The sequence below is a fragment of the Schistocerca americana genome, chromosome 3 (assembly GCF_021461395.2).
Source record: "Schistocerca americana isolate TAMUIC-IGC-003095 chromosome 3, iqSchAmer2.1, whole genome shotgun sequence".
Lineage (NCBI taxonomy): Eukaryota > Metazoa > Arthropoda > Insecta > Orthoptera > Acrididae > Schistocerca > Schistocerca americana.
The window spans coordinates 801,698,569-801,715,489 of NC_060121.1; the positions used below are offsets into that span (position 1 = coordinate 801,698,569).

At 41.3% G+C, this 16,921-nt stretch overlaps 1 protein-coding gene across 1 annotated transcript in view; it reads right to left on the reverse strand.

Annotated features, from left to right (window-relative positions):
* The window catches only part of LOC124606410 (dipeptidase 1-like), a 347,567-nt gene that overhangs the window by 99,210 nt on the left and 231,436 nt on the right, over positions 1–16,921 (reverse strand). Inside the window, exon 3 of the mRNA XM_047138391.1 lies at positions 4,127–4,259. Coding sequence (XP_046994347.1) covers positions 4,127–4,259 — 133 coding nt within the window. The remainder of the gene's footprint in view (positions 1–4,126; positions 4,260–16,921) is intronic.

Here is a 16,921-nt window from a genome sequence, read left to right on the forward strand (position 1 = left end):
GGAAATGAGGAAATTATTTGCCTGGAGGAACGTCACTCAGTAGCACACAATATTAATCTTGAAAAGTTTTGAAATGGTGATTAGATGTAAATCAAATATAGATGTTTACATGAAGTGCAAAGCGAAGAAGCACTGAAAAGAATAATTGAGAAAAGATGCTTGTAAGAAACATCTACCAGCGAAGTTAGATGACAGCATCTTCAACCTTGAAATCCTCAGAACCTTTTGTTGGTAGTAAACGAAGACGTAAAGAAGAAAGATTTTATGATCTCGTTATTGTTGTGTTGTTGTGGTCTTCAGTCCAGAGACTGGCTTGATGCAGCTCTCCATGCTACTCTTTCCTGTGCAAGCTTCTTCATCTCACAGTACCCACAGCAACTTACACCCTTCTGAATCTGCTTAGTGTTTTCATCTCTTGGTCTCCCTCTACGAATTTTACCCTCTGTGCTGCCCTCCAATACTAAATTGGTGATCACTTGATTCCTAAGAATATGTCCCTTCTTCTAGTCAAGTAGTGCCACAAATTTCTCTTCTCCCCAATTCTATTCAATAACTTCTCATTAGTTATGTGATCTACCCATCTAATCTTCAGCATCCTTCTGTAGCACCACATTTCGAAAGCTTCTATTCTCTTTTTGGCTAATCTATTTATCGTCCACGTTTCACTACCATACATGGCCACACAACATACAAAAACTTTCGGAAAAGACTTCCTGACACTTAAATCTGTACTCGATGTTAACAAATTTCTCTTCTTCAGAAATTCTTTCCTTGCCATTGCCACTCTACATTTTATATCTCCTCTACTTCGACCATCATCAGTTGTTTTGCTCCCCAAATAGCAAAACTAACTATTTTAAGCGTCTCATTTCCTTATTTAATTCCTGCAGCATCACCCAATTTAATTCGACTACATTCCATTATCCTCGTTTTGCTTTTGTTGACGTTCATCTAATAGCCTCCTTTCAAGACACTGTCCATTCCGTTAAGCTGTTCTTCCAGGTCCTTTGCTGTCTCTGACAGATTTACAAGGTCATCGATAAACCTCAAAGTTTTTATTTCTTCTCCATGGATTTTAGTAGCTACTCCATATTTTTCCTCTGTTTTCTTTACTGCTTACTGAATATACAGATTGAATAAAATCATGGATAGGCTACAAACCTGTCTTACTCCCCTCCCAATCACTGCCTCCCTTTGATGCTCCTCGACTCTTATAACTGCCATCTGCTTTCTGTACAAATTGTAAATAGCCTTTCGCTCCCTGCATTTTACCCCTACCACCTTCAAAATTTGAAAGAAGGTATTCGAGTCAGCATTGTCCAAAGCTTTCTCTAAGTCTACATGCTAGAAACGAGGTTTGGTTTCCTTAATCTATTTTCTAAGATAAGTCGTGGGCTCAGTAATGCCTCCCGTGTTCCTACATTTCTACTTAATCTAAACTGATCTTCCCTGAGGTCGGCTTCGAGCAGTTTTTCCATTCGTTTATAAAGAACTCGTGATAGTACTTTGCAACCGTGGCTTATTACACCGATAGTTCTGTAATTTTCACATCTGCCAAGCCCTGCTATCTTTGGGATTGGAATTATTATATTCTTCTTGATTTGTGGTCTTATATAAGCTAAAATACTTTCAACCAATTATTGACGTTACAAAAGTCAGATGTTTCAAACCGGAACTTCTCTTTTTAGATGACACAAGTGTTATTGTGAAAGGTGTGAAATGTATAGTAAATTGCGTGGCTTATATAGTAGCTGATGTACCAGTAGGTGACATTTAGTGAACAGATTAATGTTTATTTGAAACAGAACGCTATCTATACCGTCTCTGATAGACAATATATACAAAAGGCATATTCGGATATTCCAATGGGGAGTCGGCCATACAGAAGTTTTCACAAAGGAAGTAGATGAGAACACTTCTAGGAAGAGTTTTCGAGGTTTTGTGTAGAATGTGAATGCCACCATCTTCATTCAGACACTGAAACGTGATGGCCTGTCTTGTTTGCTATTATCTACTATTGTATATTTTGGGGCAAATCTGTGCACGCACCAAGAGTTTTGTAGACCAATAAACAGCTGTTGGCATTACGAGACCCAGGAAAATTTCTCCTTCCCATAAACTGTAGACTCATGTCTCTCCTTGATTTCTTAGGTGAAATGCTGGAGTTATTATTCTATAATCGTTTCAAACTTTCTTTACTGGTCACAATATCCTTTTCATTGAACAGTTTGGACTCCGCGCTGAGCACTCCACTATCCATTACTCTCTCTTCGTGGCTGAGTATGTTTTAAAAACAAAGAGTCTAGGAGAGATGAAGGTAACCACAGGCTAAAGTGTGGAGCAAGGAGGAGGTGGGGGGTGTTTTTCTTGATGTATTAAAGGCATATTACGGCGTCTAGTGTGATGGATTCATGTATAACATAAATCTGAGTCTATAGGTTGACAGGACATACGCTGTAAATCGTTGATTAGTCCCTGGGAAAGGTAATTACAGTAGAGACATCAAACTAGTGTTGGTTCGGATGTTGCATGGTTTGGTTCTGGGACCCACGTAGTACTTAATCTGTACCAACGACACACTGAAGAAGGCTGGTGCAGGAATCACACTGTATGCTTATAACTCTGTGCTCCTAAAGCGCTGCCATGACCTCAACTACATTTTCGGCACTTCCAGAGCCATCTTGACGAAATTAATGATGCATTGTCAGAGGGGCGAATATCCATCATAGACAAGAGCGAATAAATTCAGTTGACCACCGAACTCAAGCTTCCCGACTACCAGCTCACAACTTGTAGCGCGGACTTGGTAAGACTGAGACAAGACATTAGTCTTATCACAGAACAGCAAAGAGGTCATACATGACCATAGAGCCAGTAAGGGGTTCTTGATTATTTTCCCACTTGTACCCTCTCTCCAAGAGTCATGCACGACGAAACAGCACGAAATTGTCTATTTGGTGCGGCAACATCTACTGGTCATCTTATACGGTTTGGAAGAGTGGTGTGTGGGCACCATCACACAGCTGATACCATTGCAGACTTTTAGAACATTTTTTTTGTGTCTAATAACGGATACTGTCCACTAGATTCTTAACACATGCAATAGGCAACTGTTAGGGCAGCCATCCAGCTATCATGTCATCAAGAAGAAATCTGTCGAATTCAGCACAAAATCTGCTACTTCACCTCACAACTCCATGAATTCATCAGGCCAAGAACCCCCAAATGCATTCTTCTGCGTCCAAGGATAGCCCCCACATATCACATTATGGAGAAGCACGTTTGCAGACTCCCCAAACAGTTAAACTCAACACAATCAAAACCCCTCATTTTCTGTCTGATATCAAGCCGACATAAAGCACTGTGCAGGTTCTTATCGTTACTCTGAGCTTGGCTGAACTGTAAATGCACTGTCATTGTCGAAGCGCAGTAAAAATTTCATTGCGTCACATGCCGTACCTCCAATCTGCATCATAAAAACAAACCAAGGGGAGCACAAGAAGTCGCCAGTTCTCTCAGACCAGCAGAAACAAAAGTTAGCTATGATCTAACTTGAGGATAACTGATGATGAGCAGCTTCCCTGTAGAAGTACACCATGTCATGATAAGTATCCGAACATCCTTACATAATGCGGAATTGACCACTAGACGTCAAAAGAGGCAGATCCGCCGAGAAGAAAGGAAATTGGGAGTTTTTTTATTATCAGTAAAGAAGCAGTAACAGCAGAGTGGAAAATGTCGACTTCAGATCTCTGAGTTCAACTTCACAGTCTTCTCTCGTTTCGGGTCTTGAAGAAGAAAAGGCCATTCCTCCAGAGGCGTTTAGGGTTATAATTAAGTGTATCCAGCGGACTTGAAGCCGTTATAAAGGCAAATTAATGTCCCCTAATCGGGTCGGGATATATCTAATGAATTAGAGTATTGTATAGCTTATGTGGGACCAACCAACGCAACACACGGGTACCTTTAAGGCAAATATGATACTGCATTTCAAATATACATTGAGATGAAAACATAGAATGTGATGGAGGTTGGCCACAATCCAGTGAAAAGATGAATCTTTTAAATAATAAAATAAATGTCCCAGTTGGAGTGGATGTTGCTACAACCTGAAGCTTGCCCTTACCGTCAGCAGAGGCAGCGAACATGAGCTGATCTGGGTACTTGTCGATGAGCCGCCGGATGAGGTCTATCTGCTCCAGAGTCAGTTGCACGGCGTTCAGGTGCTGCGACTCGCACGGCACGTACGCTGCCCAGAACTGCAACAGAACAAGCGTGCCGTACTGCAGACAAGTAAACACAGTGAGATCCCGGGTCTGGCACCTGCTACAGTGGGATGCCCCTGCAGCGGTAGGCCGGCCCGCCGCACGCGCCGCTATGAATATGCATGCCTCGCAAGCACCCGGTCCGATTCCACCGTTCCCTCGCCGGAGAAGAGTACGTAAAAGTTTGCCTGTTCACTTATTCACTTTCCCAGCTTCCTGCATTCATAACTAACACATTTCTCAACAGAATCCGCAGGACGGTGTGGTAGTGACACGAGAGGCACTGTGTGAATTGCCGGTATTGGCAGATTCATTTTTGTCTGAAAATTCTGAGGGTCTTTTGGCTACCTCGTATAATAGCGCCATGAAGAAAGGATTTTGCTAAACCAAAAAATCATATTAATAGAAAACTGCTCTAACGAAATAAATCTAACACAAATGTTCATCAAATATTCAGTTTTTCACCTTTCGGCTTCAATGAACTCCGCCTCCGTAGCCAAGGTCCCTAACGTACTGTTGTGGTGTTGGTGACGATTCGTAGGCAGAGTTAAAGCCATTATTAAGGCAAATTAACGTCCTATAATAAGTGTCCGGATAATTGTTACTGGTTTTCGATGCCGAAATATAACATATAACACATTTTTCTATTAAATGCATCTTCAGTGGATTTATTTTATTTACCTGTCTGTCATGACAAACTCTTTGTTTTCTCTCATGTAGTCACAGGTTTTTCCGATTTTTCCTTTTCCTAATCTGCAACTAAATAAAATGGAATATTGACTTTGGCAGAACAGACAAGTAGATGAAATAAATCCACTGAAGATGCCTTCGATATGTAGAACGCGTGTCTAATACTATACTCAGCAATCTAATACTGTACTCAGCTTAAGAGGTCACCATTATCATCGCTATCGATTTAGACATTAGACCCGTATTTTCTTCGGTCTACCTTGGCCAATATGTCTGTGCAATTGTGTCATTTTCGGAAACTTTATATGGTCCATTATTCCTAAACACAATTTCCAGGAGCTCCTCTATTCGTCCATATTCTCCCACATTCCAAATATGTGTAGCTAACTGATTTCTTGTATACTGATTTCTTGTATCCTGAATTCTTATTTTAACAAGATATCTGTGTCCCAGTTGTATCCTAAGGAACTGCATGTCTGTGACTTGTATATGGCTGTGGCCTTTCTGTCTTTACTTTCACATTTCAGTGAAATCGTCTTCTACAGCTTTAGCTACGTTTAGGTCCGCGCACCTTTCAGTGTTTTTCGAATAGTCTCACACACTGCCTGGCATCTTCTTCACTTTCTACTTATACCTCTGTAGTTATGGTACATCAGAGACTAAATAATTAAAAAGGTTGAAACCGTTCTAAAAGTAATAAAGTTGTGAGAGAGAACCACTAGGAGGGTAGCGACTACTCCAGTAAATATGCGTGTATCTGTTTTTAAGCTAGCTAGGTAGCATAGAAAGTTATACACCAGAGCAAGGACGACTTTATTGACCGCGAAATATGTGTGACACATTTCGGAAGTCCAAGTGCCAAAGTAGCACAAGGAAAAGAGCGCTACCAGTCCTGTGCGTAACATGGGATGACAGACTATTCTAAAAGTAGGCAACCCAAAAAAAAAAGAAATCGCTATTATTGGGTGTTTGCCCTGGAATGTTATGGTTACTGATTTTGAGCTGAATTTTAAAGTCATATTCCTTACAAATCAAACATCATTGCAAAGCAGTACTTTGAAGATTATATCTGGCGTTCTGCATACTCCGTAAGTCATCAGTAGAGACAGCATTATATGCGTTTGTATGTTGCATATGAATTAGCATATTCAGCTCAGTTCCACTGGTTGTTGCATATTTCAACTAAAAACTAGTGACGATGCATATTTTCGCTCTATGTTAACAACATTTTAAAATTTTTGACTGACGGTCTCACAGATTGACCGTGACCTAGTACCGCGTGCAGTCGCTAACCGAGAGGCCAATGCCTAGCGAAATCGTTACTGAAGAGGAGCAGGAACAGGCAGACAGAGTCAATGCTTCTGCCCCCACGCCCCTGGCTAATCCCCTCCGTTGTCATTACTTACGCGTCGGCAACAATTAAATTACACTTCGCAAGCTTTTAGTTGGACGTCCATTGCTTCAGTTTAGCTTTCTATTTACTTGTATACAGCTGAACGTGTTTAAGACGTGTAGAGTGTAACGTGTTGTGCGCTATGCCCCCACAAAAAGAAACGTCGTTTCGTTGATAGCTGGCCATCCTGGAACATTTACATATAATGGAACTGTTGTATGCTGTCGAGTTTGCAAAAGAAACGTTTCGTGCAAAAAGAAAGTTTCAAATAGACCATGTCAAGACAAATCTTCATATCGCAGTAAAGCAAAAGAAAGGACCACGACAACTTCTAGCAACAGCAAGCTGCAGTAGGAGGGATTTGTCCAAAGGTAACCAAAATGTCTGTTTAACATGGATCTATGTGAAGCATTCATTGCAAACAATATTACTCTTCACATACTTACAAACCCAACCCTTAAAGGCTTCCTGTGCAAATATTGTTGAATTCAAAATATATCATATGGATCAACATTGCGCGAAAATTACATACCGACAATTTACGTTAAAGTTCTGGCAGAAATACTCAATGAATTCAAGGACAACATTATCTGGATTTCAGCTGACGAAATTACAGACACTTGTGGCCGTTACATTGCAAATTGAATTGTTCGTGCTTTAAAAGAAGAGCCATCTTCTTCCTATTTAACGGCCTTCAAAAACTTGAATAAGTAACTCATTCTACCATCGCCAGATTTGTGAATTAGGGTATTAGAAAAACATTTGCCAGGCTCTTCTGCAGATTAAATGGTATTTGCAGTTATTTCTAATGCTGCTCCCTATATGACCAAAGCAGGAAAAGCCCTCCGAGTATTTTATGCCGATTTAATACATGTGACGTGCTATGTTCATGGAGTACATCACATTGCTGCAGAAGTACGTTCCACGTTTGTGAATGTAAATAAACTGATGTCATCCACAAATTATTTCTAAAGGCTCATGCTCGCATCAAGACCCACAAAGTAAAACTACCAAATGTGCCAGTGGTAAAGCGTTAGGGTATGTGGGTCGAAGCTGTGTTGCATTACAACGAACATTTCAAGGCCATTAGAGGGGTAGTAAACGATTTCGATAGTGCAGAGGCTTCGGCAGTGGGAAAGGTCAAGGATGCTCTCGGTGATTTCGGTATCGAAAAAGACACTGCCATGATTTGCTCTCATTTTTCCCATATACCTGCAAGTATTTAAAAGGTTGAAACTCAAGGTTTGGCATTGAATGAATCTTTTCAGTGTACGAATAAATTTATTCTAGTGAATTCATCATTGTCGGAGTTGTTCCCAAGAAAAAGAAACTTTGAAAAGAGGCACTGAAACCTTGTGCCAAATTGATAGCATTATTAATGGGATGGGTGAACTTTTACCAGAAACAATAAGTGTCAACATAGAACCCAAATTCAGATACTGCCCAGTTACCCGACTTGATGTGAAACGACCCTTTTCAGGTCAGAAAGATGTCTTGCGTGATCGAAGATACTATTTTACTACCGAACATTTGGAACAGTACGTTGTCGTGTATGTCTACGATAATATAAAGTGTAATATAAACTGTAAACGATGCTTTGGTCCAATAGTATTAACTAGAAGTTAATACTGTTACATAAAATTCATGACTGTATGATTTTAAAAAAATAAAATGTTGCCCCCCTGCGTGCTACATATCTCGAAGTTGGTTCTGTGCTATCGATTGTTTCGGTGCAGCTCACTCGCATCGCATCCGCTTGTTACCGACAACAACAGCAAACATGGTACAATTCTTGAAACACGATATGCATCCCCAGTTTGCAAATTTTTAGAAAATAATCTCAGAACGGCCACCATCCTAACCTCTACCAGAAAGTATTCAGAAAATGATATCAGCATTCTAAATGTACCGATTTTTCCCGCTGCTGGATCCCTTGTTTGTAACTGACATGCACAGGTTCGACTTTTAGATATAATGCACGCATTAACTACTATGTTTCTTTATTCCATCTTGCATGTTTCGTCATTTTTCATGCGTTTTAAGCCTTTTCATTCACACTTGCATGCATATTTTAAGGTTTTTATGATGAATGTAATACTCCATCTACCGACGAAATTTATTTTTATTTAACCCGAATGGACAGTCATGAAGACGAAGATCCGATTGATATGTGAAATCGTAACCTTAGTCTCTTTCACAAACTATAAAATCTAGTGAGAACAGTGTTTTGTGTTCAAGCCTCGAATGTGACTAGCGAAAGAAATTTCAGTGTGGATTGGAAGTTTATCTCCGACCGACGAAGCACGCTTGATATGAAACAAGTTGATTCTTTGTAATTATTCCAAGAGGGAATAATTTGGGGGCAATTTTATTTTTGTTAGATTTATAATACGTTAGGAGGTCAAGTTCACATATGTTCGTATGACTCAATAAAACAGATGGTATTATAAAAAGCTGCAGTGTGATTTTTCATTATAAGATCGACAAAAGTTACATAGTTTTCCTGTGAAAGCCCAAATCGTTTCCGCGTTTACGCTATTACAAAAAGCGCGTTATTTTCCGTTGCGGATCATCCTTTTACACACTACCACACAGTATTATACGTCTGCAGCATAACTAATTTGATGTGACTGTACTTCCACCGGTTGCTGGAAGTATGTCATGAGTGACACCAACCTGTACAAAGACAGAGCTGCTACTAAAACGGTGACATCAGAGCAGCGAACGCGCCAGACCGGACGGGCTCTGCCCTTCCCACGGCGCCTCGTTCGACCACAGTCTGCCCATTGCGAGCGCTCATATTCGGGTACGTCATGCACAAGCGCGGTGGGCTAGAGCGAGTATGAGCGAACGAAATATCGTATTTACAGAACTCTAGTAACTATGAAAGATACACTAAGTGATGAAAAGTATCCAGACACCCACAAAAAGGTTCTGGCGCTGCAGTCCGGAACCGCGGGTCTGCTACGGTCGCAGGTTCTAATCCTGCCTCGGGCATGGGTGTGTGTGATGTCCTTATGTTGGTTAGGTTTAAGTAGTTCTAAGTTCTAGGGGACTTATGTTTTTGTGGGTTCAAATGGCTCTGAGCACTATGGGACTCAAGATCTTAGGTCATACGTTTCTCTTATTAGGTGCATTGTGCTGCCACCTGCTGCCAGATACTCTATACCAGCAACCTCAATAGTCATTAGACATCGTGAGAGAGCAGAATGGAGTGCTCCGTAGAACGTGATCAGGTGACTGGCTGCCATCTGTATTATACGTCTGTACGCGTAAATTCCACACTCCTAAACATCCCTAGGTCCACTGTTTCCCATGTGATAGATAAGTGGAAACGTGAAGGGACGCGTACAGCACAAAAGGGTACATCCCGACATAGACTGTTGACTGACAGAGACCACTGCGAGTTAAAGAGTGTCGTAATACATAATAGGCATACACCTATCCAGACCATGACACAGGAATTCCAAACTGCACCAGGATCCGCTGCAAGTACTATGACAGAACTGGGATTTCATGGTCGAGCGGCTGCTCATAATCCACAAGATTTTACGACTGTACAGTGGAAAAACGCGCTGTGGAGTGACGAATCACGGTACACAATGAGGCAATCCGATGGCAGATAGTGGGTATAGCGAATGTCCAGTGAACGTCATCTGCCGGAGTGCGTATCGCCAACAGCCGGCCGCCGTGACCGAGAGGTTCTAGGCGCTTCAGTCCGGAAACGCGCAGCTGCTATGATTGCAGGTTCGAATCCGGCCTCGGGCATAGATGTGTATGATGTCCTTAGGTTAGTTATGATTAAGTAATTCTCAGTCTAGGAAACTGATGACCTCAGACGTTAAGTCCCATAGTACTTCGAGCCATCCATTTGAACCATTTTGTAACGCCAACAGTAAAATTCGGAGGCGGTGGTGCTAAGATGTGGTCGTGTTTTTCATGGAGGGGGCTTGCACCCCTTGTTGTTTTGTGTGGCCCTATCAGAGTACATGTCTACATTGGTGTTTTAAGCACCTTCTTGCTTCCCACTGTTGAAGAGCAATTCGGGGATGGCGATTGCATCTTTCAACACGATCGAGCCCTTGTTCATAATGCACGGCCTGTGGCGGAGTGGTTACACGACAATAACATCCCTGTAATGGACTTGCCTGCAGAGAATCCTGACCTGAATCCTACATTTGGGATGTTTTCGAACGGCGACTCCGTATCAGGTCTCACAGACCGACATCGATAATTCTCCTCAGTGGAGCACTCCGTGACGAATGGTCTACGATTCCCCTAGAAACCTTCCAACACCTGATTGAACGTATCCCTGCGACAGTGGAAGCTGTAATGAAGGCTAAAGGTGGGCCAGCACCATATTGAATTCCAGCATTACCGATGGAGGTCGCCCCTAACTTGTAAGTCATTTTCAGCCAGGTGTCCGGATACTTTTGCTCACATAATGTATTTTTGGTGTGTGCTAGGTACGTCTTATCGGCCTGTGCATATAGTGACTGTTTGACATCTGTGAACCTTACATGAAAAACATTATTCCCAAAACGTCCTAATCCATGTCCCAGTTCTTTCATTTCGTTCTTCCTTTGCTTAGAATTTTCCACATTTCTGCCACAGAGTACCCGCCACTGTTATCAACATTTTGAATAAAGAGAAGTTTAATTTGCATCGAACTGGTTTTTCTCCAGCAACACTGCTAGTTTCGGCACGAACGTCAAGAACTATCTACGCAACATGATCCTCGTTTCGAGTCCACGGATACTTGCCTTAATTTCACGTACGCCATTTTATTTCCTAATCTATCTATCAGCATGCGGATCATCGACGCTTTACAAAGCTTCATTAATGTTTTTCAAGTATTTCCTCTTTGTAAAATACGTGTTTGGTTCTTTGTAAGTTTCAAACGTTTCTTAAATAATGGAAAGAATTGGAATTATCTTACTCTAAGTTATGGCGCACGGAAGGAAAAAACTCGTTACTTTGTTCACTTAGACAGTTAACTGGAAAGGGTTTCCTTCCTCGTAAATATCAGCAGGTTCCTTTCCCAAAGTTCACGTGTTTTGTATCTGCCAAGTGTACGGCACCTTGATGACTGAGTGGAGAGACAGGTTATGCTTTTATTGTTGATGGACAGGGAGAGTAAAGAGAATGTGAAGTGAAGTACAGGCCCATAGCCTACTCGCGAATACTGCCAACGAAGGTACCAAGATTAACATTGCCATTCTACGGACAGGTAGCCAGGTAGTGTCATACGGCCTCCACGAAAGACTGCAGAACAGTTTGGACTATAACGGAGGACCTTCACGTACTATCCGAAAACCGTAAAATACCGGTGCCTCTCATTGTGCAAGCTAAACCCTGAAGCTGAAGGGTGGTGTTACTTTCCATACAGAGGATAAAAACACAAAAACACGTTTTTAAAAGAATATATAATTGATAATGAGGGATTTAGGCAAGGATGTGATTGTCATCCGAGCTTTTTAACGCTTATATTAGTGACATACTACACTGACTGAAGATATTGACAGCACCTAGAATTAAGTTAGGAAGGACCAAATTAACTGTACTCGGATTCCATCTCTGAAAAAATGTTACGACTTATTTTGCTATGTAACCAGTGCGTTTCTCAAAGCTGCCTCTCTCCTGAATCAGTTCAATGATTTTGTCATATTTTCTTCCTACATACTGAAACGTTATAAGGAAGCTGTTCCACTTACTCTCCGTTTCTTGCTTCAAGCTTGTCGGCATCGAATTCACGTCACCACTATTCTTCATGAACCTCTAGTGGAATAAACCACTCTAATCCTATTTATCAAATAACCATAACCCATTATACGTTTCAGAACTGTGCTCAAAACACGCATAATGCATACATAATGTTGAAAGGCGTGCCTGCAGTGCATTCCATATATTAGCGCCTTAAGAAACTCCTCTCCCCCTATTTTCACCAATACAATATTTCGTAGTGCCTAATCTCGATAACGAAAGTCGGCAATAGTAGACAGGTAACACATTTTCCTATACTTTTCGCTCCATGTATCCGATATACACCCACATACATTCACGCCTATAGCCTGGATAATGCTGGGCATCCTACTCGCTCTTGTCCTTCAGTGATCGTGCTATCATCATAGGAAGAGTAAACTATGGAAAACGGCTACATGTCTCAATTCTAAACCGACATTTAAAAATTCCTGACATAAAGCGCGGAAACCTACACCTAATGTTAATGGAAATGGACCAACTTCTCGGGAACATATTTCTACGCACCTTTCTAATTACTCTAACTTTCAATGAAACTGCTAATCATTCAGAATTTATAGTATGTCGTGTTCTGCCGACACGTGCCTTCAGCAGTGTACCGTAGGTCTCTAGAAGAGCGTAGCGTTACAAGGGATTGGAAAAGGGCACAGGTGATCCCCGTTTTCAAGAAGGGACGTCGAACAGATGTGCAGAACTATAGACCTATATCTCTAACGTCGATCAGTTGTAGAATTTTGGAACACGTATTATGTTCGACTATAATTACTTTTCTGGAGACTAGAAATCTACTCTGTAGGAATCAGCATGTTTTTAGAAAAAGACGGTCGTGTGAAACCCAGCTCGCGCTATTCGTCCACGAGACTCAGAGGGCCATAGACACGGGTTCACAGGTAGATGCCGTGTTCCTTGACTTCCGCAAGGCGTTCGATACAATTCCCCACAGTCGTTTAATGAACAAAGTAAGAGCATATGGACTATCGGACCAATTGCGTGATTGGATTGAAGAGTTCCTAGATAACAGAACGCAGCATGTTATTCTCAATGGAGAGAAGTCTTCCGATATAAGAGTGATTTCAGGTGTGCCGCAAGGGAGTGTCGTAGTACCGTTGCTATTCACAATATACATGAATGACCTTGCGGATGACATCAGAAGTTCATTGAAGCTTTTGCGGATGATACAGTGGTATATAGAGAGGTTGTAACAATGGAAAATTGTACTGAAATGCAGGAGGATCTACAGCGAATTGACGCATGGCGCAGGGAATGGCAATTGAATCTCAATGTAGACAAGTGTAATGTGCTGCGAATACATAGAAAGATAGATCCCTTATCATTTAGCTACAAAATAGCAGGTCAGCAACTGGAAGCAGTTAATTCCGTAAATTATCTGGAAGTACGCTTTAGGAGTGATTTAAAATGGAATGATCATATATAGTTGATCTTTCGTAAAGCAGATGCCAGAGTGAGATTCATTGGAAGAATCCTAAGGAAATGCAATCGGAAAACAAAGGAAGTAGGATACAGTACGCTTGTTCGCCCACTGCTTGAATACTGCTCAGCAGTGTGGGATCCGTACCAGATTGTGTTGATAGAAGAGATAGAGAAGATCGAACGGAGAGCAGCGCGCTTCGTTACAGGATGATTTAGTAATCGCGAAAGCGTTACGGAGATGATAGATAAACTGCAGTGGAAGACTCTGCAGGATAGACGCTCAGTAGCTCGGTACGGGCTTTTGTTGATATGTCGAGAACATACCTTCACCGAAGAGTCAAGCAGTATATTGCTCCCTCCTACGTATATCTCATGAAGAGGCCATGAGGATAAAATCAGAGAGATTAGAGGCCACACAGAAGCATACCGACAATACTTCTTTCCACGAACAATACGAGACTGGAATAGGAGAACCGACAGAGGTACTCAAGGTACCCTCCGCCACACACCGTCATGTGGCGAGCGGAGTATGGATGTAGATGTACAGGTGTGATGGGGGATGTCTAATACAGGAGAGCAGAGCACTTTCCGCAGTAGATGTAGCCGATATCCTTTTCACTCACTGATGAAAAGCTGTGCCAAACATTGTTACAATCACCATCTTTCATACTGAGGATATGATATTTCTCGTCAAGTTTCGCCTTCGCCCTCTCCTTCATCTCATCTTCGCCTACCGTGATCCTGGAGTGGGCGACTGAACGCTGCTCGGATAACTATAGTAGACGGATGGGCAGTTGGCTCGAACAAGCGTCAGGGAAGTTGTGTGCAGTTGCTTCCAGTAGCTGTCTTCACATGTGACGGACTTAGACGGAGCTACATGCACCGAGCAGCTCAAGCTAGCAGTAACGTCAGATGCAGACCCCCCCTAATAACCATAATGAACCAAGTGTAACCTGATGCAGATTAGCGCCGCAACACGCCCTTTTTCCAGTTAATTTGTCAGTACTACACAATGAGAGAGAAGATGGTCACGTTCTCGTCCGGAAAGTTGTTTTAAAATTTTCCGCTCAATATCGACAGCGTCAGTCCACTGTTTCCTCCAAGTTTTTACTACATTAAACTGACTAAATGTTCTTTGAATTGTGATAAAATGTAGTTGCGTTCCATGACGGAATGGCTATTGTACTTAATCATCAAAAAAGAAAGAAACTCTGACTGGTAGCAGCCCGAGAGCAATGCGCATTTCCTGCAAGTATTTTCATTCTAGTAAGATACCTGCAATATCATCTACCTCACGCCCTATCATTTGTGATATCCATTACTGTAGTTATTCAGTAGGTTCCTGTACTACCTTAAGTTGAGAGACCATCACACTCTATGCATCCGCGAACATGTATACCATCATAAACCGACATAAAGGTGGTATACAATCATGAGACTGAAATCACAAGAACAGTACACGATACGTTTCGATACGAGCAATTGTTGAACAGTTTCGGGGTAACTGTTTAAAACCGCAGACAAACTTATTGTGCTCCATTTTTGACAACTCAAGTCCCACCAGTCCTTTTAGGTGCACACCTTTTCCTTAAGGTAATTTTCAGCTCTTCGCAAAACTACCACTGAGCAAAGTTTTGCCTCTAATTGCGCAAACATACGTTGCTTCATGCTCCTGTTTCCCATTTTTGGGACTTTTATATTTTTTCCCCTGAAACCATGCCCGTAATTCCCCTTTTTCTTTTACCATAGCTTTTCAGTAATCCTCTTGAGCGCATAAAGGAAATAACTTGCGAGTATAATTTTATACATGCTTTCAAATCAATATAAAATATTTAACTTTCAGTGTGCTGTGAACATGGGAGTAGTAAGCCTGCCTGTGTCAGTAAACAGGGAACTGAAAATATACATCCAACAATGGAAAATAACTGTCTGTACGACAAATCCTTTTATCTTTCATTTTCCCTCTATAAAAAGCCTGCAACAATCCTAATGACAAGGAATGTATTTCATTCTATCCTTTTAATTTCAACATAGTCAAAAGCCTGTTGTTCATGAATGTCATTTTGTTACTAGGCGAGTATATTCCAAACTGTACCACGCAGAAGGTTTCCAGTGCCACATATTTCGTTCTGTTTCAGACATTCAAAAGAGGTTCTATAGGAACTGATGGAACAGCTAAGTGATATACAATTCGCGATTCAGAAATTTCGTTAGATGAAAAATACCAGCGAGATCGCCTCATACAGCGGATATCCAGCTCTAACAATAAGATCTGAAGAAACAAAATTCTTCAAACAAACAAGTCACGGCAACCTCTGATATGAAATGCGTTTGAAACTCAAAATCTGCAGGACTTCAACATTGATTTATGTGCAGTTCTTACCCAAACAAGAATACCAGTCAATAAACGATTCATTCAGCCTGCAAGGGATATCTTCAATAATACACAAAGATGTCAATGGCCGATGAGAACATTTTGAGAAAAGAACTTGATGGCGCCTGTTTACAAAGAAACCATCCACAAAATCCAAGAGAAAGTATTTTACTGCAAAGTGGGTCTCATTCTAGATGAAACCATAGACTCAGTGGAACAATTTATCGTGAACAATTTAGTTGTTTTCTTAGCAGAGGAGAATAATGCAGCCTATCCTGTTAAAATGCATGAGCTGCCGAAAGCCGATGCCGGTACAGTAATGTCATTAATCATGTGTTTTCTATAAATTGTTGCCTCGTGGTACGGAGGTAGAAAATGTTCTTCTGGCGGTTACGGGTCTGACTAAGCATATTACATATTTGGTCCATGTCCTTCACAGGGTTTGTAAATCCATAAGAAAAGAATACGACATTTATCTCTGCTCTGAAGTAGATACTGCTGAAAGCTCCGAAAGATGTTGTTGCCAACAAAGAAATCACTGACCTGCTCCTTCCAGATTTCCTAGTCATTACTCGCTGGGGATGTTATAATGATGTGCTGCCATGTTGTATGAAAGTTCTGACAAGGGTAGAGACTTTGTGCTTTCCTTGGATCCAGCGGACGCATCAGCAATTTCCAAGGCACAGCAAGTTCTGATACCAGAAAAAAACACGTAATTTGCCGTCAGAAGCGTTTTGTGCCTGCAGTTACATGTACGAGAGACCTATTAAATGATTAAAACAGCAACGATTCAGAAAGAAAAGACAGTGGGATACTTAATCTTCTGCGAAGGAGCAATTACATGGCTTTTCCAAAGATAAGTTGAGTAAAGTCTTCCGAAGAAACCAAGTATTAAGGAATTTGTCACATCTGTAGTCTTACCATTCCTTATTAATACAAAGTTTGGCTCACTAGTTTCTGCAGATGTCGAAAGAAGCTTTATCATCTACAAAGACTTTCTATCCCCTA